The sequence below is a fragment of the Colossoma macropomum genome, unplaced genomic scaffold, assembly GCF_904425465.1.
Source record: "Colossoma macropomum unplaced genomic scaffold, Colossoma_macropomum, whole genome shotgun sequence".
NCBI lineage: Eukaryota > Metazoa > Chordata > Actinopteri > Characiformes > Serrasalmidae > Colossoma > Colossoma macropomum.
The window spans coordinates 6,985,082-7,011,677 of record NW_023494802.1 but is presented as its reverse complement, the minus strand read 5'-3'; the positions used below and the strand labels follow the sequence as shown (position 1 = coordinate 7,011,677).

The window sequence follows — 26,596 nt, the reverse complement described above, 5'->3', positions numbered from 1 at the left end:
TGTGTGTGTGTGTGTGTGTGTGTGTGTGTGTTGTCACTAGAGAGAGAGAGAGAGAGAGAGGGAGAGAGTGGAGTCGTGTCCCATATGTGGAAAAAACATAGCCCTGCACACACATACACGCGAGCGCGGGGATTATCTAACTGGTTCTGAATCTGATGAAGAAATGCAGGCATGAGGAGGTAAGCTTTGAGTCCCTCTCCCTTCTCTCTCCCTCGCTCTCTCTCTTTATCTGATAGACTATGAAAGTAAGCAGTAAGCAGGTAGACTGACTGTAGCTTTGGGCTTCTTTTGAGTTGTAAATGATTGAAAATCTGCACTCTGAATTCTCTCAAGCTCCTCCACACTCTCATTCATTTTCACTCCTTTTTTTATGGTGTAATGCGCTCCTGCATGCAGGTGTCTCTTTTTAAGCATACAGTGGGGTCCAGAAGCAGTGTTTCTGGCGTTTCCGTGTTTGTGCCTGTATGCATGTGCTGGTTAAAGTGTATCAGGCGTCTTTGGAAGTTTTAAAGCGTGGCCTTTTTTTAACAGTTGAGCAAACGAGCTTTAGTCAAAATGAAGGAAATTTAATGTTATGATGTACTAGGTTATCTATATTTTCCATTCTGTCTTTGCTGTTGGCTGTTTCCTATGTTACTTCCCTACTTCTGTTCCAACTATTGGTGTTTCTGCAAAAATTAGGCTTCATTTTAAAAGTTTTTTTTTCTAATTATATTTGAACAGACTGCATACCATAGTTTATTAATAATGCAGCTAACAGGTCAACATTTGTGTATTTCTGTTGGTTTATACCTGTTATGGTCAGTGTACTGAACGTCTTTCGACTGAACTGGATTTAGTAGTGTAAAAATGTTGTATTGTTAGTAACAGCGTGTCAGGACGCATTCAGTGCTGTGGCGTCCTAGAGCAGCGCAAGAAACAACATTGTTTGGCTGGCATGATTATGTAATATTTTTCATTCATGTGTGAGCTGCTCTGCGCTCTCACATGAAAGAGAAAGGCATTCTCCTCTCCTCTACAACACAGAGGCTGTCGGAGCTCAGTTTCAGTGCTCATTGGTGGCCTTTATCATCTGAATAATTCACAGACCACAAGCATCTTTTTATTTCATAAAATTAGTTATGTCACTGGAAAAAAGTCCTGCATTGAATTGTCTTGATTTAAATGTGTGCATTGTTTCCGACTTTCATCAAATAAATGGCATAGTCAGAAAACTGAAATGATGAAATGTGCAGTATATTTTTTCATGTAAAATGGTCTGCAATCGTGTGAAAAAGTTGGAACACCCCTGGTCAAATTGCATATTTTGTTCAGTTTGTAAGTAAAAATAAGTTAATACATTCTCTATACATGACTTTCTGAGTGAAATAAACACATCATCTATAGGAAACCTAAATATATATGTTTTTCTGCAACTTTTATTACACAAATTGAAATTGTAGTTTGTATTTATTTGCTTAATTAGTTTAATATATCGGGAAAAAAACATACATAATATAAAATGTGGCATAACTTTTGCACAGGCCACAATTTGTGTTTTATTTTTTTGCCCTAATTTGTTTAATTCAGCAAATAAACAGTAATTGTGCTTATAAGTGAGTTCTCAGTAGAGGATGTGTTAACTTATTTTCACTTAGAAAATCAACAAAATGTGTACATTGACCAGGGGTGCCCAAACTTTTGCATACAGCTGTTTTTATATATGAATCAAGTAAATTGCACTGAAAAAAGCGATATATATATATACATACATATATATATATATATATATATATATATATATATATATATATATATATATGTATATATATATATATATATGACATTTATTATTCAATCATATATATAATTTGCATTATTATTGATATATATATGTATGTATATCAATTGGATATCATTCAGTTGGAATTTGAAGAAATGCAAAATAAGTTTTCTTTCAATTTTAATCATGTTCAGTTCCCAGCATGGAAAGAAATGTGTCTTGTGAAACGAATATTGAGGCTTGAGAATGCAGGGCTGGTCTGAAATGTGCATAGTCTTGTGAAAGTGCTCCCTTTATTGCTGTTTGGTGCAGAGCACAGCGCCACTGTGGTATGCGTGGGGCTTTTTTTGTGAGGCAGATTTTAGAAAGCCTTCTTTAGAGCCTGGACAGAGCCATACAATCAGCTTAATGCCTGCGTGCTGGCCCTTAATGAATACCCCTGTGTGTGTCCAGCCCACAGAGGGAGCGGGTCCGAGCGCGAGCCTTCATGACTGTCAGTTTCAATTTAGAGTTGCTTTGTTGGATTTGTTTATTAAAGTTTGCAGGCTTCTGGAACTTAGCATAGTAAACACGCTTTGCACGCTGTGCGTGTTCATGTTTGTGTTTATGTGCTCAGCCCTTGTTTAGTATCTAAGCACGCCTCTCAATGTGTTTCAGGGAAAGGATCTGGATCTGTAGTGTCCCAGTGCAAGCACAAGCCAGCGATGGACTATAGCCGGACATACGCTAATCTGGGTTCCCCTGCAAACCTGTCACCTTAAACCAGCCAAGGTCCGCAGAATGCTGAGTCCCATTGTCCCATATAGTAAGTATAACCATGCTTTATTCTTTCAAGCCATTTCTTTGCAGTGACAAGCCTCTAAACAGTGCTGCTGCTATGTCCATGTGGAAGAGATCTCAAGCATTTTACTAGTGTGCTGAATGTAAACATTATGCAGTTGATGTATTAGCTTTTTCATATTAGCTTAGCTCTTTGTTATTTTAAAGTGGAAAAATGTTATATGGAGATTCTGAACTCCATCTCTAACTTCATTATGTCGAGTGAGTTTTTTACCAGTGTTCCATAAAGCTTGTTCAACAGTTGGTACAAAAAACAGATGTTAGGATCGAGCATGGAAAGATTCATTGTGAGAAAAATAATAAGAATGACCCATGTAAGAAATTCAAAAGTGTACACGTTCAAATAGAACTGGCTTACTCTTATTCATACTTTGGCTCCTTAAACTGCACCGGCTGACACTTCAATTATTCACTTTCAGTTCTACATACTATATTACTTTCATAGTAGTTACGGAATAATTAATAATAGCTATGGAATAATACGTCTAGAGAGTAACAGTAGCTTACCATTAGAGCTTGGCCTTACGTTCAGGCAATACATGTCACACTCACACCAGTTTCTAGCACCTTTATGGGATTCTACTACAATGTTAATGCTAGGCTAACAGCAGTTCACATTTACATTTTGTGATCATTCTGGATTAACATTTAAAGCTTGTAAACAGCATTTGATGTTTTATATACAGCTTGTAACAGACATATTAACATTGGTTTTACCTTATAGCATTTTACACTGACTTCTTCAGTGAAGAAGCCTGGCTTTGAGCTGCTGTTTTTATTTCTGACTGAAACGCAGTGGTCAGTCTACTACTCTCAGTGATGTATCTAGAACTTCCAGAAGGCCTAGAGTGACATTTTTCCCCAAAATTGGTCCCTTTGTATATCAAAATGTGATTGGTTGAGTCTGCTGTTCAGATATATTAGGCCTTCAGTTCAGCTCCTAAAAACCTAACCAATAGGATTGTTCATTTTGCTCTATCTACCTATATAACAAAGAGAAAAAATCCTGATTGGATTATTTTCCAGTGAGCATTTCAGGAATTTAACCCTTTTGTATTAAATTAACAAGAGTATAAGTTTAATACTTGCAGAGTTTAAATACAACAAGCACATTTATTTTGTTACATCAAAAAGAACCAAACATTTCTGACATTATTTTTTTATCTCACAGAAATTGAAATCTCTTAAGGCCTAGAAGGCCCTGAGGGCTCCTCTCTGCTACATGCTATATTAGTTTAATAGTAGCTGAATAATTCATAAGTTACTGAATAATAAGTCTTAGCATTAATACGTGAATAACTAGCCTGTGGTTTAAGGCAATAACTGCATACCTTATATAGTTGTTTAATTGTAGTTAAAAGTAATGTTATAGTTACTGAGTTTTAAGATTGTTAACTAAACAATAGGCCTGCAGTTTAAGGGGTTAAAATGCCTCAGTTGACCAAGACCACACTGCACAAGTGTGCATGTTTCATGTCAGGGATGGAGGGAAAAAGGAAGGAGAGGGTGGGGTGGGTGTGTGTGAAGGGGGCTGATGGCTTTAGCAGTAGAATCCCTGCAGTTCTGACAGTGTCATCTCACAAACCCCACTCAGCTTAGCAGTACTCAACTCTCCACTCACTCACTACCCCCTCCACAATCACGCAGAGCAGTCTTCTCTCTTCTCTCTGCCCTAATAACTGACGTGTCCAGTTTTAGCCCCCATTCCAAACCCCCCTGCTAGGCTTCATTTGAGCCTGGCGCTGGCCCTCTCCAAAACAGCATTGTTTGTTAGTCAGCATGGGGTTTTTTCTCCGGCGGAACGGCCTAAAGAGCTACTTTAGCCGCTCTCTTCAGCTCGCCTCCTCTCTGCTTTATCGGCGTGACAGCTACATGAAAAGAGGGAGAAAAATCAAACCACCGCCAAGTCCAATCAATTTGAGATGTAATTACATAATAATGAATGGCACTGAGCCCTTTTTATCCTTGGCTGGAATGTGTTCCAGGATGTAAATGTTATTTGTAGCACTGAATATGCTGTTACTGTTTAGTTGAATGCATTTAGAAGCACCAAAACAGTTTTGTTTCTGAAAACAAATGATGTTAGACAAACTCTCCTTCAAAGTCCTTTTCATTCCCATTGTCTGTTGCATAATCTGTAGACAGATTTATTTTCTCTGTGCTTAAAAGAAAGGATCACAATGTTCATTTCTCACGTGAAACCATCCACTCACTATCAGTGCTGACGATCTTGCCATTGTTAAAAAGTTATGTGCTGGAATTCGCTTGATGACTTAAGTCTGGACATGTCAATTTAGTCAGATCTGTGCTGAACAGTTCTTGACAAGCCACATTTTTTTCTCTTGCCTCAAGTGACAAGACCACAAAGGAAGCTTAGCCCTAGTTTACCACCGATCTATATAATCTCTTCAAACGTAGTGCTCACAAGCCTGAGAGTCTTATACATCAGCCATAAGATGTTGCATAATATCCTGTATTTACAAGCTGAATAAACCTTTCCTTTCCTTCTCTCAAGGCCTTTTCTGTGTGTTCGCTTTCCAGAATGTCTCAAAGACGTGGTGGAATATTTCACATTCCTTCAAGACGTTGTCACTGACTTTCTTTTTGTATTATATCTGAGCATTTTAGCTGGCGCACTCTGAAGTGACCGGAGTAGCCAGACAGAGCCTGTTCGTCCAGTGTTACAACACTGGGCGGCTTTAATGGAACTGGTCCGGTCTTTGTTGGTGGGAGTTGGTGTGGTCTGATGAGAACAGGCTGTTTGTGTGTCTTTCTGAGCGTGTAGTGTGATGTTAGGACAGCACACACGGGTGTTAGATATCCCTTATGTTTACTCTCTAAGCACTTAAACACAGGCAAATTCCTTCCTCTCCCAAGCCCTTTCACCAGTCCTGTTATATTCTCACTGTTGTGAGACTCCAAACTCCAAAATGATAAATGTAAAGAAAAAGGAAAAAAATTGTTTGATAATAAAACAAAATGTTATTCCAAATAATGTATGTGTTTTTGTTTGGCCCTTTCACACAATGGAAAGGACAGTTGGTGTTTTCAAAAGGCATAAAAAGAGATAAAAACCAAGAACTGGAGTTACGGGGTTTTGTTATGATGGTGGTGATATTCTGCTTGCTCTCTGTTGCTCATATTCCCTCAGTGTTTGAGTCATCTGAACACGAGCCCATGTGAATAGTGTCACGTCCATGCTGGAATTTTCTTTGTGGAAGGAGCCAGTGTTCTCAGCACTAGCATCTACTTCTATCGGTGTTATTATGGAGGAGTCTGTGTTTTTCAAACATTTGAATAATCATGAAAGTTTAGAATATAGTAAATTAGATTAGAGGTAGATTTCGATCAACTATTTAGCTTTGCTTTATATGTTCTTATATTTAAGAACCATGAGATATTTTTATACTTTACACTCCACTGAAGAGCACTGAAGAGACTGTGTCTCGAGGTTTGTTTCATAGATTATTATCTGTTTCATTCAAAGTAGGAAGCACTGAAAGTCTTCTTTAGACTACTAAAGGTTATTGCCCACCAGATGAGAAGCGCCACACAGTGCAGCAGACAGCACAAAGCACAGCTATGGCACATAGGAAGCACTGCAGAAAAGCACCAACAAACATAGTATTCAGACTCATCTTACACTTTTATAAATTTATTGGGTTTAAACTTTCATCAGGTTTGGTGACATGTGACTAACTCTTTGGCAAAAAACAGCGTTTTCTTGCTTAAGGTGAAACAAGTTATGATATGACTAGGCTAGTAACTTGTAACCTAATATAGATTTTTGTGGTCTGCGTTTAATACAGTACAGTAACAGTAAGATGCTTTTTGTGTGTCTGATGTTTCTGGATATTGAAAAATTTGATTAATGCTTTACAAATATGAATAGCAAATTTGACTAAAATTCTTGTACTTTGATCTCATATACCCACTTGTGCAGATACAGATTGCATCTATGGGAGTGTATACCTGGGCCCGACCAAAAAAAATGGAAATGTTGTTGCCAATACTGATTTTAAAAGGAAATTGCCCAATTTTTCAAAATGTCTGCAAAAGTAAATTGTTAAGAAACAAACAAGATCATTCAGAGTGGTTTAGTGTGAAATGCATTGTTCTAGAGAACCTTACAAAACCAGAATTGTTCAAAGTGGTGGTGATAGGAACCAAACATCTGAAGAATGTAATGCCTTTAAAAGGCAAGGCAAAGCAAGTTTATTTATATAGCACCTTTCATACACTGCTGTCATTCAAAGTGCTTTACAAGTCATTTAAAAAGTAAAGGAGAATACAAAAACATAAAGTGAAGGTGAGAAATTAAAAACATGACTAAAACATGATCAAAACAATAGATTTTAGAAGAGAAAATCATTAAATTAAAAATCAAATAAAAATTTAATATAAGATAATAAAGCGCCATTACAGAGGAGAAGGGCTAAAAGAGCTAACAGTGTTTTAAACTGAGCTGAAATCTGCTCATATAGGAGCGCTTTGTGCCTGGATTTAAAAGTGTCCAGTGCTTTTTCATGTTTAGTCTTTACCTTCAGCAGGACTAACTGACTATTTCCTAGTGATCTAAGAGTTCTGCTCGGCTCATATTGCTGCAGCATGTCAGATAAATATGCTGTTCCTGCACCACTGAGTTCTGTAACAGACTGGTAGTCTGACTGGTAGGATTTAAGGATGGGGTGATGTGTTTCCTTCTTTTACTCCTATTGAGACTCTGGCAGCTGCATTTTGAATCATCTGAAGATGTTGGATTGTGTTTTTTGGGAGTCTAGTTATGAGACCATTACAGTAATCAATCCTGCTAGAAATAAAGGCGTGGATGAGTTTCTCCAGGTCTGCTTTAGTCATAAAATCTCTCGTTCTGATCTTGTTGATGTTCTTAAGGTGATAAAAAGCTGATTTAATAACCGCTTTGACATGATTGCTAAAACTGAGATCAGAGTCCATTATTACACCAAGGTTATGTTCTAGCTCTTTAGATTTTAGGGCTCTTAAATCCAGATAGGCAGCTAGTCTGTGCCCCTCGTTGCTATTCCCAAATAAAATGATCGCTGTTTTATGTTTATTCAACTGCAGAGAGTTTTGTTCCATCCAGTTAGTGATGTGCTCAAGGCACTTCCAAAGTGAGTCAAGGGGAACATAGTTGTTTGGGGAGAGGGCCAAGTAGATCTGAGTATCATCTGCATAGCTGTAGTAAGATATCCCATAGTCTTATAGTATTTGGCCAAGAGGAAGCATGTATAAATTAAATAAGAGTGGCCCAAGAATTGAACCTGGGGGGACACCACAGGTCACTGGCACTCTATCAGAAATATTATTTTCTATTTCCACAATGTAGTCCCTTCCTTGCAGGTATGAACTGAACCATTTTAGGACATTTCTTAAGAGCCCAACCAGTTCTCAAGTCTATCTGTGAAAATTGTATGGTCAATGGTATCAAAGATGTTTTTTTTTCCAGAGTCTATATTGAAATTAATGCTATTAATTAACTTCAATTAAAGTTATTCAGTATTTTTTTCACCCTCCCTCACAGAAAGCTTTTACACAAAAATTACACAGAAACCTATCACATGTCTGTTTAGTATAGTTTTAAGATAAGATTGTACATGCAGGGCATTATAAGGCAAAATAGTTATTTTCTGATATACCATTATTTTACCATTATCAAAATTACATATAAAACTCGTCACAAGCCTTGGTTCGTATCAGTACCACTGTGTGGAAATCTGAGTTAGTAAGTTTCTCTATAATGAACCATTTCACATAAAACCACTCCGAATGACTTTGTTTGTGTCTCAGCCACTGAAATTCCCTTTAAGAAGCTATTCTCATACCTGATAATATCTAATATAGTACATAATACTGTATAATAGTCTTTATAAAGTGAACAGTATTTCATTGCATTAGTGGTATCTGTTCTTTACAGTGCAAAACAAACCACTTAAAATTAGTGCTTCATTGGTGGGATTTTTGCCGATACTGATAAACCCGAGCTACCTCAGTATCGACCAACCGATATATCGGTCAGGCCCTAGCAGATGCACATATTTTCATGAGATCTCATATGCAGATCTGTCAGTTTTCTCTCTGTCATGTACATTTATATACAAACACATTATCTCCTCTCACCACCTACGTGTGTTACCTCTTCCCAGACTTTTTAAACAGCAGTCCAAGGCGGACCTGGAGGAAATTTGAGAGAGATTCCTGGGGCCACAGATACTCCTGCAGGGATTTGGTGCAAAGAATCTGTAATCTGCACTTCAAACACTCTCCTAAATCAGTCCCAGGCCAGCAACCCACGAGTGCCCCAACTCTTGTTGCTCAGAGGCCCGCTGCTCCACGTATATATCCCTCTTTCTTTTTTTGAAGAGCGAAACAAATACAGCCACCACTTCTTCCTCCTCTCAATGACCTCATTCCTTCCCTGCCTCACTAAAAAAGAGAAAGAAAGAAGCCCTGGCCTGCTGAAGCGCTCTGATTACATCTGTTAAGTCATTAAGGCTTTTGAGGGCACTCTGAGGGAAAGGGGCACGCTGCGTGCTTCTGGAGCGGCGTAACGATGAGCCTCCGACACATCTACCCTAATGAGAGCGGCGGGCTGAATGTGGCTCTGGAGGGGCGCGGGGGGCCCTTGAGTAAACAGGCTGTGTGCTGGAGTGTCTGTGTGAATGAGTGAGGGGGTCATTAGTGGCAGGTGTGAATGGGCTTTAATTAGCCCTCAGTGTGCTATGTGGGATGGAGAAATAACGGGACCTGTAGAAAAGAACTAGTTTGAGATGCGCTGTCCTCTGCATCAGTAGTCCCCCTCCCTTCCTCATCAACTCACTGTCAGCTCATTAAGCCCAGTGTAGTTGCACTCCCAATTAAAGTGGTAGTTTGTCAAAAATCAAATGTACACAGTTTTCCCCTTGTGTCTCTAAATGTAGTTGATCAGCCAAGATATGTTTGGTGTCTGAAGTCTTTAGTTTTGCACTGGAGCTGCAATTGAGGCTTATGTACATTACTTAGCATTGTGTAAACTGCACACCTCCATTATCACACATCTGCCTCAAACTATGTTGAACTGTAAAATAATCTCAAATGCTCTTGCTTATGTGATGTTTTTAGCTGTGTGAGTACTTTTACCATTTACTTTTTACCATTGTTATAGATACCAGTATGGCCTACTGTGTCAGAAACCACCTTAGAAACTCTATTTGAGTTTACTTAACAAATCAGTATGGTTTGATGCAAATGTGATGACCAGGCCTGCTGCTTCCACATTGCTAATTGGTGGGGTATAAGCTTCCATCATTCCTATTTAGCTTCATTAGCCTCATAATTAAAATTCAAAACTAAATAAACAACCTTCAGACAGCAAATCGACCACAAGGGGAAAATTACATGAACTGCCGAACTGAACACTTTACGGCCCGGGCTGCTGAGGCTTGTTTGAGCTTCTTGCCTGCTCTCTGCTTGCTGCTCCTCAGGCGGCTGATAGGCTAAAATGAGCTGAAAGCTGCAGGTCCCTCTGTGGAACTCTCCATAGGTCTCCTAATTAAGGCCCTGCTGAGGTGAATTATGAAAATAGACATGGCCCTTATGCAGCACTTGTGTCTCGATCTACTTTCTGAGCGGTGGCTCTGAGACCACGCACTGAACTGCCCTCACTTCAGCTTTAAGCCGCGATCCGTTCATTCACTCGCGAACGCGCATACAGAAAAATCCCGAGCTGCTTGTAGAGTCAATAAATAAACAAAGAGAGAGAGAGGCCAGGGGATTTAGCAGAGGGGAATGCAACACACACGGTGGGACTGGGAGAGGGGGGCAGGGGAAGGAAGGAGGGAAAGCGAGAGAGAGCAAGAAGGATTGGATGGAGGAAAAAAGGGGGAGATGGAGGAGAGATTGGGTGAGGGAGACAGATGGAGGGGGTGATTGGTCATCACAGAGCCTTAGGACAGCTGTTCTTTGATATATTAGTGGACACAATGACCTAAACCCAGCCTGCAGCCACAGAAAATAGGGACCCTGTTTTTCTTAAAGGGGAGGGGTTTGTGTGTGTGTGCGTGTGTGAGTGTGGGGGGGTGTTTTCGGCCATTTGTGGACATGAATTAGCAGGCCAGGGGGGTGGGGATGTTGTTTCTAAAATTATGAGCATCGAGCCAAGCATCTAGCCATTCCATGCAACTGACCACTACAGGCTTTGGCTTTAGAAATGGCACAGTGAAAAAGGAGATGCATTGCATTTACTTGTTTCAAATAGGAAAATTTCCAAATGTTTTCATATTAGCAAAATAAAATACATTAGTTATTGCCAAAAGTAAGTAAACTGAAAGTCAAAATTGTGTTGATGTTTAATATTTTATTCATGTGGAGATATCCATTGTAAATAATTGTGGATTTTGTGCTGCTAATCACTAGGCCTTTAGCTTTAGAAGGGGTACCTACAGATATTACAAATCACCCAAGCAAATCAGATTTTTAATGTTCATTTATATTATTATTTTGGCAAAGAGTATGAACAGATGCTCTTATTCAGCACCCATCAATACTAAGAACATCAGCAGTGTATATACAATACAGTGCAGAGAGAGAGCACCCAACATTCATTAATTTCCAGTCAAAACAGCCAATCGGTACAAATTATATCTTTCTCAGGAGATTTTCATGAGGAGATTAGATGTAAGATAACACACTTGCAAAAAGAAGAGAAAAGTTAAAGAAAAAGTGAAAAAACAGGATTTTCCTGAACTGGAGTTCAAATAAATATGAAACGATACAGAGAAAATGCAAGACCTGGTAGACCACCAAAACTGTTCGCAACAGATACTTAAAGCGTATATCTTTGAGAGAGAAGAGAAAATCAAGCTGCTTCAGATCTGAAAAAATCCACAGCTGTTTTTGTATATCCTTCTGCTTTAAGAACACAACTCAGCACTAGTCTGAAAGGATGTGTAGCTGTCAAGAAGTTGACCTCCATGTCATCATTGAATGTGTTTGGGATTACGTGGATCATTAGAAGTAGAAAATGCAACCAACTTCTAAGACTGAACTTTGGAGGAGTGGATAAATATCCCTGCAGATTTCTGTGAAAAACTGAAAGCAAGTCTGATGACAGGAATGGAATCTGTAATAAAGGCACAGAGTAAACTCACTAAATGCTGATACATTTTAATTTTATATGTGGTTGTTGAGGTTTCTGTGTACTTTCCTGATAAATAAAAGTTTTCTGCTTTTTCTTGACACTAAAAAATGAGAATAATAAATAAAAGAGATTTCTCTGACTCACAGTACTGTGTGCACTGTTTGTTATAAAAAAAAATAAGTGATTTGTACAGATAACATTCTTGGAAATAAATACTATGTACACAAGTGAGAGATCCAATGTACTGTGTAGTCTAGTTCCCTGAGAGAAATACACAGTACACACAGAATTGGCCTCATTTTCCTTTCCCACAGTGCACTTATCATTCTTTATTTCTCTCAGTGTAAACAGCATGCCGCCTGTAATCAGCACAGATCAGGAATGATCTAACACGGCTGGCTACACTTACAGTGGAGAACACGCGGAGGAGAGATAATGCCTTCAAAGCTCAGAGATTACAGAGCTGCAGAAAGAGAGAGAGAGAGAAAGATAGGGGACAGAGGAGATCCTTCACTGCCACTCCACAAGATAGGCCCTCTCCTCTGGGGAAGCCTGCGTGGCCTGTGTGAATAGAGGCCACTGGGCAGCAGGTGTGAAAACTCGTAAGAGCCCTCCAACTCTTCTGTTATTACATCTTTTTAGTGCCATGAAAGAGGGAGCAGATGAGATCCAGAGAGCCAGAGAGCGAGCGCCGCTCTGGGATTGGGTTTCTTTTGATTGATCACATTGCTGTGACTAACGCATAGATTTATAATAATTTTCTCAGCAATGCCCAATTATGCACAGCTTATAAATAATGACAGCCTGTTGTCCGGTGCAGGGGCATTATCTGAGGCTAACAACACCAGAGTGGAGAGCTTCTTCTGGGACCTCACACTTGCTTGGAGAATTTCTGGTTCAGAGCCCAACACTGTTCTTTGCTCTGCTATAGTAGCTGCTCTATTCAGGCACTAATACTGCACATACTTTACATATATACTGTAGACAGCAGTGTTGTCTATATATTGACTAAAAGCTTTGTGCTTTTGACCACTAAGACAGTGACAGTGTTAGTAGAAAACCAATGTAGAGTACAGTTCTAGTGTGCGGTGCTGTACTGTGTTGCAGATGTATTTCATTTTAGAACTCTTCCCTCTTTTATACTTACTCAGACTGGAGTAGTAACTGTAGATATGGTCCCCTATTGAAATCCTGTAGAAACTGGACTGAGCATGAAAAAATGCCTTGATTGGGTTCAGGACACTGGTGAAAAAGCTTGGATGATGAAATTTAGATAAATGATTTGCGTTTGCAGAATTATTGAAATAGACAATAGTGTCGTGATTCGAATTTAGAATGTACACCTTGTCAGTGTTGCATTTCCCCATATGGTAATATAATTACCATATAATTACAAACAGGACTAGCATCTAGTATTACTCAATCATTTATTATAATACTATATTCTCCACAGACAGCATGTAACACTACTAACATCCAGTGGTTCTCCACGTTTGTTTGGTTAGAAACCAAAATATTGCCAAACTGGCCTGTTGGTGCTCTTCTTCTGGACTGGCTTGTCGATTTTACTTTCTAATGGACAGTAGATCTTTCGTTTCATTTGTCCATTTTTTGCCATATTGAAAATCTACATTATATTCGATCTACAGCATTCAAACTATGTATGTATGCGGTTAATAAGTTGTTAATGTTTGTGTAGCTTGTAATGAAGTAAAATCTTTTCTGTTGTATACTTTTTTGAACTAACCATAGATTAGAACGATTGTGTGAAAAGAATGGTTAAATAAAGGCGTGTACATAATTTCCAGATGAATAAAATATTTAGACAAAATTGTTTTGATGTAATATGTAGTATTGAAATATTTAAAGAATACAGTTTCCCCACCTGACTATGTCCCAGCTAGCTAGCTGTTTTGTCTTTCCGGTCCTCGACCCACTACAGAAATTATATTTTGGCCTCCCAAGACAAAAAGTTTGGGTACCCCTGCTCTAGACATAATTAGGTAAGAATGTCCTACTGAATGTGCTTCGTGCTTTAACAATCATATTCCTCTGCGATGTAAACTGTAGGTCTAATAAGAGTTTCAGTCGTGTGGCAGACTCACACTGTTGCTGATTGTACACTCTAAAGAACACATTTAGACTCTTCTCACTGAGTTGCTGAAGTCTTCTACAGTTTTGTGAACCTTTCCACCTAAATCATTGATCCTCAGATTGTTTGAGCTGAATACAAATCAGCTAATGATTGGAACGCTGGGTCTTGTCTTATCTTCCGACCGCTGGCATGGTTAATTCATGTAAACAAGCATCAGCCCTACCCTGTTTCCCTCTCTTCCTCTTTATTTCTGTTTTCTACCTTTTGTATTTCTCTTTTCCTTTCCCTTTTTCCTGTTCCCTCTCTCATTTTCTCTCCATCTTCCTCTTGGTCTGTCTTCCTCTGCTTGTTGCATATTCTCTCTGGAAAAAAGACTTCCTTTTGTAGCGTTCCTCAAAGAGCCTTCAACACATGACACCACTCTAAACCTTCTGCATATATTCAGTTGGATTCTTTTTCTTAAAGGGCCAATAACCCAGGTTCTCTTGTATTTTTTAAAGTTCCCTCCCTGCTCTCGGGACATTTGTGTGAGTTGATAGACGAAAAACATTCACATACCTCATTTTCAAAAATAGTTTCATTGAAAGGTTCGGAAGTGGGAACAAAAGTGTTTTTGCTCCAAATACCCCTTTTGGCACCTTTATTGTAGGGATTCAGTCTCATTCAGTCTAATTTTACCAACTTTTCTCAATTTCACAGCGCGAGTGCGAGATAAAGGTTCTCCATCTTTATTTTCTCCATCTTTAGGCCAGTTTACTGGGCTGCGTGTGTGGCTAGTGGTGTGTGCGATAGCGCCTGACTGGATTGATTCCTCTTGTTGTTGTTCACCACCGCTCTCTCGGCCTGCTTTAATGGCCGGCTATCCCAGAAGGCATGTTGAATCCAAGTAGGTTTTGTTCCTGCAGGACAGGAAAACAAAAGTGGGGTGAATGAGGAGAGACAGAGAGAGAGAGAGAGCGTGTGGACCCAGGGGAGCTGTGAAACTGCAGTGGGTTCCAGCCTGTTCCTCTCACATTACAGAAACTCTGGACTCACTCTTGCACACTGGCTGCACAGTCCAGCACTGGTGGATCTGCAAGGCTGGGCTGCTATAGTTAACTATGTTACTGAACCAGAAAACAGGACCTTAGATTAGCTTATTGGGCCCCTTGTATTGCTATACCTTTTCACCTAATACTTGTAGGTAGTTTTAATAATTTAATAATATACTCAAACTATTCGCTTACATTAGAGCACCAGTGGCAAAACACACAGGAAAAACAAGTTAACAAAGCAAATGAAATTGTATTTTTTTTTATTCATTGGTCATTTTCATATAGTAGCTCATTTATTTAATTTGCACTTTGGCCCACACGACCCCAGTTGTTCCACTGTGCCATGCTAGGACATTTTTTTTTGCAGTTTTAGGTTTCAGTGATGACAGCTCTTGAGTTCTTGAAACAGGGCAAATTTTTAGACCCCCTCTGTTTCACTAAAAATATTGTGGTGTTGACTGAATGTGAAGCTGATTAGCAGAAGTTTTGACTCTGAGTGCATGACTGTCACCTCCTCTCCCCTCATTTTCACCCAGATGAAGTCTTATTGTGAAGGTGGACGATAGAGCAAACATTTACCATCATGATACTTGATGCACAGTTTGTATCACAGTGATTAGTTGGGATGTTGTAATACAACATATTGTATTATATCAAATTGTATCGCAGCATATTGTATCACGTTGTATCATGCCTAGCATGTTAGCTTGTGGCTAATGTGTTAGCTTGGGGCTAAGATATTTACTTCTGACTAGAGCATTATATCTGGGCACTATAAAGCACAGCTTTTGTTTCAGTTATTGCACTTTTATATAGTTGAATACTTCCAAAAAACTGAAAATAGAAACATTAACATATCAATATAAGACACATTTTTAGCCACTCTTTGTTTTTGCTGTATGGAAAAGTGTTTTAAATGCAGACACAAATGTATTTTGTGAATTGTTACACCCCTAGAATTTCGTGTTTCTGCCATTTGTGGCCAGGTTGGAACAAAAAAAATGCTAAAAAAATGCTTCAGAGACTACGAGTACAATAACTTTTTATTGGTAAGTATATACAACAAGATGATGTCGTAATAGGCATCCAATCAGCTAATTGTTACTGTGCTGTTTATGCAGTTATTGTCCACTTGTCATTTACAGGCGCTCTGTTATTTTGTATGATACATGCATGTGCTCAGTATTCTATAAATACTAACTCAAATTTACATGTTCACATGGATTACTCACGATATAGAGAAAATTGTATTGTGGCATAATTTATTATTGCCACACCCAATATGATGCCTAAACCCAAACCAGGCCTGATATTCATCACAGACTGCTTCCAAAAGAAAAAAAAGATGTAGCACACACTCTCACGCAGCCAAACACCCTCAATAAATCCCAGGGCAGCACAAAAGCTGTCAGCGGACCTCCGCTGAATAGATTAATAAGATTTCCATAATTAGGCAGGCCTTTGACAATAGGATCCCTCTCCTTTGTCTCAGATCCAACAGGATTGTCAGGCTAAGGGGACGTCTGCTGGACTGGCCGTCCCCAACAATGGAGGCAGAGACAGTAAGGCGGTCAGTGGAAACATCTGTCTCCCCTGCCATGCTTAAACCTGTGCGGAACCACCACTACAAGTCCGCTGCCTCACACAAAGCAGTGGCCAGGAGCCCCCGTGTGGACAATGGGCCAGTCTGGTGGAAAGCGCTCTGCTTTTCTTAATCTGAAAGCTGCGCCTCTGTTTACTTAACTGCCTTCCCATGTTGATTATGCTCATGGAGTGGCCATCATGTGACCCAGGCTGGTCATATGGCTATCTCTGTGTGTTTGGAGAGGCATATGTGGAGCTTAAGTTGAGAGAGAGAGAGAGAGAGAGAGATGGGGGTAAAGCTTGGCATAAATGATGCTTGCTTGATCTATGGGATTTGGAATTGTACTATAGAATGTACTCCAGTGTTATTCAACTTAATCTCATTCTACTGCATCTGTAGTATATAGTTGATTACCACAGACAGTAATTTTCACAAGTTTTTTTTTTTCATACTTAGAAAAGAACAGAAAATCCGCTGACTTGAAACTTACTTTGAATAGAAGCCGCTGGGCAGATGCTTCAGCACTGAGGTTGAAAAATGCTCAAGTTTTCCTTTAATGCTATAGGAGAACTTGTGCTGTAAAATTACTCATATATCAATTTGCAATATTTTCGTAATGATATTGGTGCTCATTTCTTCATTTAGCAATACCTTAATTCTCTACAGTCCACCCATGGTGTCCATTCTTCCTCCTCTCTCCATTCTAATCTCACTATTTGTTCCCCAGGGCTAGAATAAATGAATCTGTGGAAGGGCTATGATTTAATCAGGAGTGTGGATTAAACCCTGGCCAGATTAATGTGAGATCCTTTTGCTGGGGTGTTTTAAACCCCCAGTCTCAAAAGCCTGGATGTAATTGTGAGCCACAGTCTTGCGTCCGGTCCATTTAATGCTGGATGGAAGAGCATTTAGCGAGGTTAGAGGACAGAAGGGAGCTGTGACGTGCAGTGGATGAAGGTAGGAATGTGGAAAGAGGCATGTTCTTCATCTTCATGTGAGCAAAGATATCTCCTCCCATCCCAAATGGCTCATCCATGCTGTCCAGTTAGAATGAGGAGAGGGTGTGTGGGGAGGTGGGAGAGTGGAAAGCAGGCGCTCTGATCAGGCGTGTTTGTATGTGTGTATATGTTTTGTTTTGTACTTTTTCAAGGCAAAAATGCTCTGACTTCGTAGGAAAAAAGCAAACTTTTTAAAGTGCGTCATTTTTGAGAAAAAAGTAAAACGTTTCGTTTTGGTTACTTACATATACATATAATACAAATTGTGTATATTATATATATATATATATATATATATAGATACTTGGACATACAGTATATAATGCATATGGAGCATATTAAAACAAAATACTATTGGAATGCATGTATGACCACACTTTCTAATATTGTACACAAACAAACCTGTTTGTTGTGTTTATATGTGAGCCAGTGTGCATGGCTGCATGTGTATTGATGGAGAAGACAGCAGTTTGGCTGCCTGACTGAGTTCCTTAATGTCACGCCCTGTCCACACACACACACACACACACACACATGCATGCACGTGCACACACACTGGTCAGAGCGTCTGCTGTCCACTCTCTCCCCTCCCCTCCCTGCTGCAGGTTTTATGAGCTCCCCTGGGCTGCTATCCATCTCTGTCATGCACTGGCCCCATTATTGGGCTCCGCACAGCCCCTGCTCTGACCACAGCCTGCAGATGGGAATGGCCTGCAGGACGTCTACTGTTTCTGCAGCCTGGACAATGACCTACGACTCAAAGCTCAAATCTGCTGCAGCCATACGCTTCACACTGTCTTGCTGGCTTTTTGTGCTGCATTGAATTGAGTTTATTTAAATGTTTCCAGATGAATTAAATGTACTACATCGACGCTGTTAAGGAAGTAAACTGAAAGACAAAACTGTGTTGATGTAACACATTTTATTTATATGGAAATCACGTACACATATTAATTAAGTAGATTCAATGCATTACTGTTTTTCAGTACTGCTTGTTGTATCTATTCTCGTAAAAATAAAGGTTGTAAACTGGTTCTTGGCTGGGACGTATTGTTCTAGAAAAACCTTGTTATAGAACCTTTTCATTATATGGAGATTCCTTAAGCTTTTTTTGTAACATCTAAGTTCAGATATGGGAAACTTAAAGCCCTTGGCTTAAAGAAGGAGGACAGGGTAGTCCAGTGGCCATCTGGAGAGAGCGAGCAAGAGAAAGAGAGAGAGGGGGGGAGCGGGGGAGGGCAAAGTTTGGGAGAAAAATTGAAGGAGAATGCAGTATATGAGCCTGACTTTTGATTTAAATGGCAATAAAGCAGCAACCCCACATACACTGGCAGAAGTATGAATAATGAATCATCACTTTCTCCTCTAAAGGCAAAGATGTGCTGCCTGTAATGAAGACTTGTGATTTTTTTATTCTTTTACCTCTACACTTTCCCTCTCTCTCACCTCAGGCCAGATTGTGACAGTTCAATAATGCCAAGCTATGCCAGGAATTTCAAGCTAATCGCTCTGTGAAGAGGAAGCTAAACACCTTCATGATGTGGCTGTTTTCAGTGTCCTAACCATTCCAAAAACAGCCCTCTGATGAAGTTCTCCTCTTTAATTACAAGAAGCAAGTTAATCTTACCGAACGCAGCATCAGTGATACATTCAGTGACTATTTTGTCCCCTATAACCCTATAACTAGAGGGTACTCCATCTTGGTCATATTAAAATGGATCAGCATGTGGAACCCGGAGCATTCTGTGTGTGACCATGTTTCCTATCACTGTATAAAAGAAGTTCTGTGCTGCCTTTATTGTTGAATGCATGATAGTTTCTGAAAGATCTTATGTTCATTTGGACAAATTATTTACATGCTCCTCATGTTCATCTGAAGTTTGTACCTGAGGAAACTGATCTGTCCTCACATGACAGTCATGCTTCGCTCCAACTAAACGCAATTATGTGCGAGAATTTGGTTTGGGTGTGCTGGGAGAGAGATTTCTGTTTTGTTTTTCCTCCTGGTCATTACTTTATTAGTCCCTCTTTCATCCCTTTAGCATTAGGGCAGCATAATGAATTGCAGGGTATAGAAACGCAGATAGCCGGAGGAAAAGCCACTCTACGCGGCCAATGTTTCATGAGAAGAAGCCAATGAATAGCACAACTATTCTGTTCTGCTAACCCATCCCCCTTTTCTCTCCACCACTACCCCCTCTCTGTGTCCTGGCTGCAGAGGGCTTTTAGAGAATTGCTTTGTGGACAGACTGAGGTGGTGGTGGGGAGGTGTTCAGTGAAACATGCGCTGGGTGATAACAATAGCTCCTCTGGGAAGGCTGCAGATGCTAGCACATGGTAGTGATGTGCTCTAACTGGGAAAGAACAAATCCACCCCTTTTTACTCACAGGGGAATACACAGATACTCTGTCCATTTGTGCGTGTGTGTGTGTGTCTGTGTGTGTGCGCGCATGGACCACTGGACTAGAAAACAAGTAACTAGCAACCAGTCTTCAGTAGGGCTGAGCAGTATAAAAATCTCCTATCTTACTACCATTGTTGTTATACAGTCTGAATAGAATAAATAACCATATGATATGGTTTAATGAGGTTGGGACATTAAAGGGAATTCCACAGAGTTTCCAAAATTTCTGCGTAATTCAATGGTTAAGATGTAAAGAAAGTCATTCAGAGCGGCTTGATGTGGAATGTTGCATTGTAGTGATGCTGACTCTTTTCTATTTACAGTGGTGGTGATAGGAACCAGGGGTTGCAATATCTACGACACAAATATAGCCATTTTATTTTACTATCCAAAGCGACTAGAGAACATATACGTCTCCCGAGTCCGTTTTAATGTTATATGTTACACTAATGGTAAAATAGAAGTAAATCCTAAGATTTCACTGCTGTGAACAGGTCTGACTTGGTAAGGTTCTCTAGAATGGAACATTTTACATTGAACTAATCTGAACAACTTTGTTTATATCTTCATTTAATTCTGCAAAAACATTCCTCTTTAAATAAACTGTCTGGTATAGTGCATAACAGCTACAGAAGCTTGTTTTGTCACAATTAAATATGAAAGTAGGCATGCATGTATAAAATGCAAAAATAAAAACAAAACATTTTGTTTATAATCAAAAGAAAGTAAAATGATTTGACTGTGAGGTCAGTGATATGCAAAGCAGTGTGGAAAACGATCACTTCATTGTTATTTCCAAAGCACAGTGTACAGAGTAATCTGTAGCCAACATCTTCTGAAAAGTGATTTGAAATGTGTTTAATTTCGTTAATTGATGTTATTTCATTTAGAAAAACAAATTAGTGTTTAGAGAGATTATAATAACTCTAGCACACAAATCTCTGCTTAGCTCTGTCTCACCCAACCAACAGCCATCCACCTTGCTCAGTATATTTGATATAATCTTTTCCCCCTCAGTGTTTCATGTTGTGACATGATTTGTGTTCGTCTGTGTATCCAGCAGGCCTGTTGAAGATGCACTGGAACCCGGAGCATGCCCAGCCCCTGAGCCAATGGCCTGAGCAGCATTTGGACGTGTCCTCCACGACCTCCTCTCCAGCCCACAAGTCTGAGCTTTACCCCCACCGAGGCCGCGGCTCGTATAGCTACGCCTGGGCCAACGATGACATCTCGGCTTTGACCGCGTCCAACCTTCTCAAACGCTATGCCGAGAAATACTCGGGTGTTTTAGACTCGCCCTATGAGCGACCAGCCGTGGGTTCATACCCTGAGCCAGGGGCCTTTGGGGCCCTTAATGGGAGCCAGAAGAGTGAACTAGAGCCCTGGCCTCTTACGCACAGCACTGATGTGGCTTACCCTTTAGTACCCCCCTCATCCCATGACTCCCTGACTGGCCCCAAGGTCGCGCCTACGTCCGTGGGACCACCTGTGTCAGCGGTGAGCAGCAACCTTTCGGACTCGGGCTACAGTGGGAGCAGCTCCTGCAGTGGTCCAAACTCCAGCGAGTACCCCCCCAGCTATAATGGCACCTACCTCTCCTCAGGCTATTGCCCCCAAGCAGGCTCAGCACTTCCCTCTGCCCCTCTACATGCCCTGCAGTCCACTCCGACTCTCGTGCCTAGCTACACACCCTCTGCTCCTGTCTACAACTACCCCCCTAGCACCTATCCCCACCAGACCAGCCTCGCTCCAACCTACAGCCACCCCACAGCCCCGTACCTGCCCTCTGGCATTGCCGCTCCTACCCCTATCACCTCAAGGCCCACGGTAGTGGGGGGCAGTTATGGCTACCAGAACAGTGGCATGGGCAGCTCCGAGCCTGGGGGCTCCCTGAAGAGGAAGGCATTTGAGATGAGCCTCGATGAAGAAGATGGAGACAGCTCGCGCTACAGGAAGTATGGCTATGACCCTTTGAAGTCTGGTGGTGATTCACCGTACAGTGTAGGTGATAAAGCGGAATGTCGCGGAAATGGCTTTGTGGATCCCCAGGCCTTCAAGCCTAGCAAACCCTCATCCCAGTCAGGCCTGGGGGGCGACGAGGTGGGCAAGTACAGCAGCCTGAAGCCCCTGCTTTCCCCACCCTATGGAGCGGCAGGTGATTACAGCCCCCCAGCACCTATGACAGGAGAAAAAGGAGTGGAACATGGGTTCTCCCACAAATGCACCCCTGAGCAGTTGAAGAGTGCAGACCAGCGCCTCCTTGAGGTGGTGAATAATGAGTTGCAGGACTGCACTCCTGCACCGCTGTGGACGGACCTGGCAGGCCACGGTCGTGTCAAAGATGCCATCGAAGAGGACCTTCTGTGGCCAGTGTTGCGCCCTGATCCGGCTGTGCGCCCGCCCAGAACTGTTCTGCTGTTTGGCCCTCGAGGAGGGGGCAAGACCACGCTGGCCCGCAGCATTGCGTCCCAGCTGGGGGCTGTCTTCTACAAGCTTAGCGGTAGCACACTAGCATCCAAATGGAAGGGCGAGGCAGAGCAGCTTCTAGCCACTCTGCTCTCGGTCACTGTGGCCCGTCAGCCAGCTGTGGTACTGCTGAGCGAGGTGGAGGCAATGGCGGAGGAAGAAGGTCTCAGGCAGCATCTGCAGGCTCACCTGGAGAAGACCCAGCGCGGCCAGGCCGGTCCATTGCTGGTGGTGTGTTCCACAAGGCGGCCAGACCTGCTGAAGGAGCCTCTCCTCCGCTGTATGTCCAAGCGCTACCATGTGGGCGTGCCGGACTTGGGCGCACGGAGGCAAGTGCTGCTGCAGGCGCTGGCGCCACAAGGCTGCGGTCTGAGCGAGAGAGAACTGGCCGTGGTGCTGCAGCGGGCAGAGGGCTTCTCCATGTTGGAGCTACAGCAGCTCTGCCAGCAGGCCCTGGCTTCAGCCTCAGCCTCAGCCTCTAGCCAAATGCACGGCCTCTCCGGGCCCCTCTCCTCTTCGCCGGCCTTCAAAGACTTCGAGAGCGCCTTCTGCAAGGTACGGCCACACGGCACCCCCAAAGAACCTGACACTTGTATGGAATGGAGCAAGGTGTACAGCCACTGAAAGACAAGTCAGCCACTGGATCGGGACTGCTTAATCGTGTTTTCGGTGTTGAGGAGTAAAAACCTCGTAAATCTTTTTGTTTTCTTTCTCTTTTTTTGTAGCTACTTACTTGCAGCCAAAAAGTGGGGTTGTGTTGGGAGACTACATTTTATTGGTGACGAAGCATTTTGGATTGAATGCTTTTTTTGTTTGTTTTTCTTGGAAACATGCCGTGGTGTGTTGTTTTTCTATAAATATACATATACTTTATTTTTTTTCCCCAAAGAAATTAAATATTAGGCATTTCTTGGAGGGGGGGAGGCAATTGTTAGTTGCTGGCTTACATGATAGGAAATCTGAAATATATTCTGGAGGTTCACTAGAATTCCAATTAGCCTTGATTCTGGAATGAACCCAGATAACGTAGGTTTTGAGAAATCCCCCCATTAACTGCAATTTTCAGAACCCTATTTATTGTCTGTCCACTCCAATGGCATTATATTTTTTATTATTATGATTTACTCTAATTTGATCATTTGGTGATAAAGGGCTTGGGGTATATCAGAGCATACAGAATGTTTTTGACCAAAAATGATCAAAGAAGCATCATATCGCTTTTTAAATAATATCTGCCCTATTGACAGCATTTTACCAAAAGGCAACAACATTTATGCAACCTGTTTAAAACCAACAGTATTCTGCAAGAGAATGAGAAGTTGTTAGACCGTGGTCATATTGTGTGCACTTTGTCAAAGCGCGGTCTTTTTAAGAACAGTGTATGCATTGCTACCCAAATAGTATTAAGACAATATGAGATGTAAGAAGTAAGACGAGAGAGACTGGCCCTTACTGTCTGTACAATCTTCTCTGTACACTGTACCAAACAAACAAAGAAAAAGCAAGTACATCTAATATGGCTACCACAGAGACCACGGTGTTCTGGGGGTATTAAGCCCATAACCCTCAACCACGAGTTCCTGTAGTTCATTTCACATTCCTCATCCAGTTTCCGATTTCCTGCTTTGGACCCCTGGAAAAAACACAAGAACAAGAAGAATGGGTTCCTCAAACGTCTAGTATTCTCTTCTACTTACTCTTTTGTTTTGTTTTTTTTTCTTAGTATATGTAGTCTTGTTTGAAATACTCAGGAAGAATTTCTTTACCTCAGAAATGATAAAGAATGTATGTAACCTTAGGGTCTTAGTAGTGAGTTATGAGGTGTTTCGGAGGTGAGAGACAAACCTGTCACAGACCTGTACACACACTGCAGCTGTGGTATTACCTCATAGGAGAAACTTGAAAATGCTACAAAGACTAACATTGAATGTAATTCAGGTATTTCAGAGGATATCTGATGCCATAAAAAATCCACATTTTGTAATTCTATATAAATACATATTTCCCTCATCCTTTCCCTTTATTTCTGATGTAGATTTCGATGGAGTGATGATTGTCTTCATGAAATGTTATAGTAGATGGCAGACCAAATGCTACATTTTGTTGGACAAACTGTTTCGAACACCACCATGTTCACAACTTATTCCTTCCCTGGTGCAAGATGAATCTGTTTTAATGAATACAGGTTCTTGAAGAAATGGTTCAGTGAGAAATCAAATGTACACAATTTTCCACTTACTTCAGACGTGGTTGATGAGTCAAATCACAAAACTTGGCTTCTTTAGTGCTCCAGCTACAAGGCTAACCTTGCTAACAAACACCAGACATCAATAGTCACCCAGAACTTTTCTGTAAATACACCCACAAAACTTCTCTCAACCAGCTCAGAAGGCATCCAGGTCTGCGTTAAGGTTGCTCAGGTTTAGGACAGTATGGCTTACTGTGAACTAAGAGAATGAACTTCACTGTGTTGCTGAATGCAGACATATGAACTCTAGCTTAAAGTAGTGATTTCTGTTGTTTCTATTTGTAAATATTTATCTTCAGATAGAAAATTCAAGGTTAACAGTTATTTATAAAAGGAAACAACAGATATTGCAGACATACTTTGTAGCATGCACGTGATGGGGAGTCGAATTCAATATATCTGTCGTCTGAAGTGGCTGCCCCCAGCGTTCAGCTACACTGGGAAGTTCACAGTACATCATACTGCATCCTAAACCACCTTGACAAGTCTGAATCACCTTAATGAAGAACTAAATGCAGTTTTAGAAGTTTTGTGTATATTTTTGTGGAAAAGATTTGGGTAAATATTGACTTTATTTGCCTTGTAGCTCCAGTGTAAATAGGGCAGAACTAGAGCAAATTTTGGACACCGAAATTATATGTTTTGGCTGATCGATTGCATCTGAGGTAAGTAAAAAAATAGTGTACATTTTTTGACCTAACCATTCCTTTAATATGTTTAAAAACACACAGATCATGCAAAATCATGAGTACGGTCACTTTCAGTTACAATGTTAATAGGAACCAACCCAAAGATTAATCAGAACACATTTGTATGCAATTGGCAGCTAATCATGTCTAATAATCGATTGTAAATGTGTCTCAACATGTAGACAATCCAGAAGGAGCAGCTTCTACCAAGTTAGTTTCTCTATATTCTGGCGATTACTGCAGTGCCACAGATTCAGCATCTCAAACATCAACAGCATTTGTTCTGTTTATGCTTTCATGTAAAAACCAAACTTACAGAATCACTGCACCACAAACATATTCCACCGTCCTTTTTAAAAAAGTGAGTAAACAGGTTTTCTTATGGCACCGACAATATTTGTGTTGTTTATGCTAGATTATCTGCTCAGAAAAAACATGTAATTTACTTGATTCAAATGTGAACATCAGTTATTCAACAATTATAGCCAAAAAATTGTACATCCAAAACTACACACACTGAAAGACGAAGTTATGTTGATGTAAGATACTTTATGTGAAAATAAATGCACCAAATGAAACACATAACTGTTTTCAGTGTGGTGTGATAGGGCTGTATGGGCTTGTTTGGGTTAGGCTATGTTTTGGCTTGTTCGGATGGCCTATAGTGTGATGTAATAGGTCCCCACCCCACCCCTCTCCTGGCCCCGTGTGGCTAGCTGTGCTCCCCTCCCCCGCTCCTCCACATCACCACAGCCTTTTGGAGTAGCCATATTCTCCCCTGATGTCCGGTAACCCTATAGCACCATACGACCCCTCAAGCCCAGCTGCTGGGTTCAGTCATTGCCGTGCAGGCCGGTCAATCAGAATGATTCTCACAGATCGTACTGAGCTGTGTCTACGTGACAGAAAACCACAAGGCCCAGGTGACTTAGATGCTCATGCTACACATTGTTGACCACTGGCCACTCCTAGTTACGCTGAGAGATGTTTTATGTAAGGCTTTTGTCCCGCTTCTCAAAAAATCAATACAATTCCAATGTTGCAAACCTTTAAAACGATATAGGCCCAAATAACAGTTTGTTCAACAAAATCAGCATTTCGTAACTGTTTTAATCCATTAGTACAGTAACTTTGTTTTTGGTTATTGTTCTTGTACATTTTCTGTAACCATTTCTACCTCATTTTTTTGCGACATATTGTACATGAAAGTATTTATTTCATGTCTTTTTTGATGTCTGTTTTAAAAAATGATAATGTTCTTGAACTGTAATGGTCTACCTCAGAAAAGACTGTATTTTAAGAGAAAAGTATCACACAATATTAAAGAGAATATGTCAA

At 40.8% G+C, this 26,596-nt stretch overlaps 1 protein-coding gene across 2 annotated transcripts; it reads left to right on the top strand.

Annotated features, from left to right (window-relative positions):
* si:dkey-157g16.6 (uncharacterized protein LOC561837 homolog) lies at nt 1-26,596 on the top strand. Of its 2 annotated transcripts, none has more exons than XM_036592023.1 (3): nt 1-179; nt 2,420-2,567; nt 20,919-26,596. In XM_036592023.1, the coding sequence occupies exons 2-3, from the start codon at nt 2,543-2,545 to the stop codon at nt 22,943-22,945; spliced, it is 2,052 nt and encodes a 683-aa protein (XP_036447916.1). In that variant the 5' UTR covers nt 1-179; nt 2,420-2,542; the 3' UTR covers nt 22,946-26,596. The 2 variants fall into 2 exon arrangements, with proteins under 2 accessions (XP_036447916.1, XP_036447915.1); XM_036592022.1 differs by having other exon boundaries at nt 20,916-26,596.

Coding starts and splice junctions, on each gene's coding strand:
- si:dkey-157g16.6 (XM_036592022.1), top strand. CDS start 2,543: ATGCTGAGTCCCATTGTCCCATATA. Junction 2,568..20,915: donor GAGTCCCATTGTCCCATATA/GTAAGTATAACC, acceptor CTGTGTATCCAG/CAGGCCTGTTGAAGATGCAC.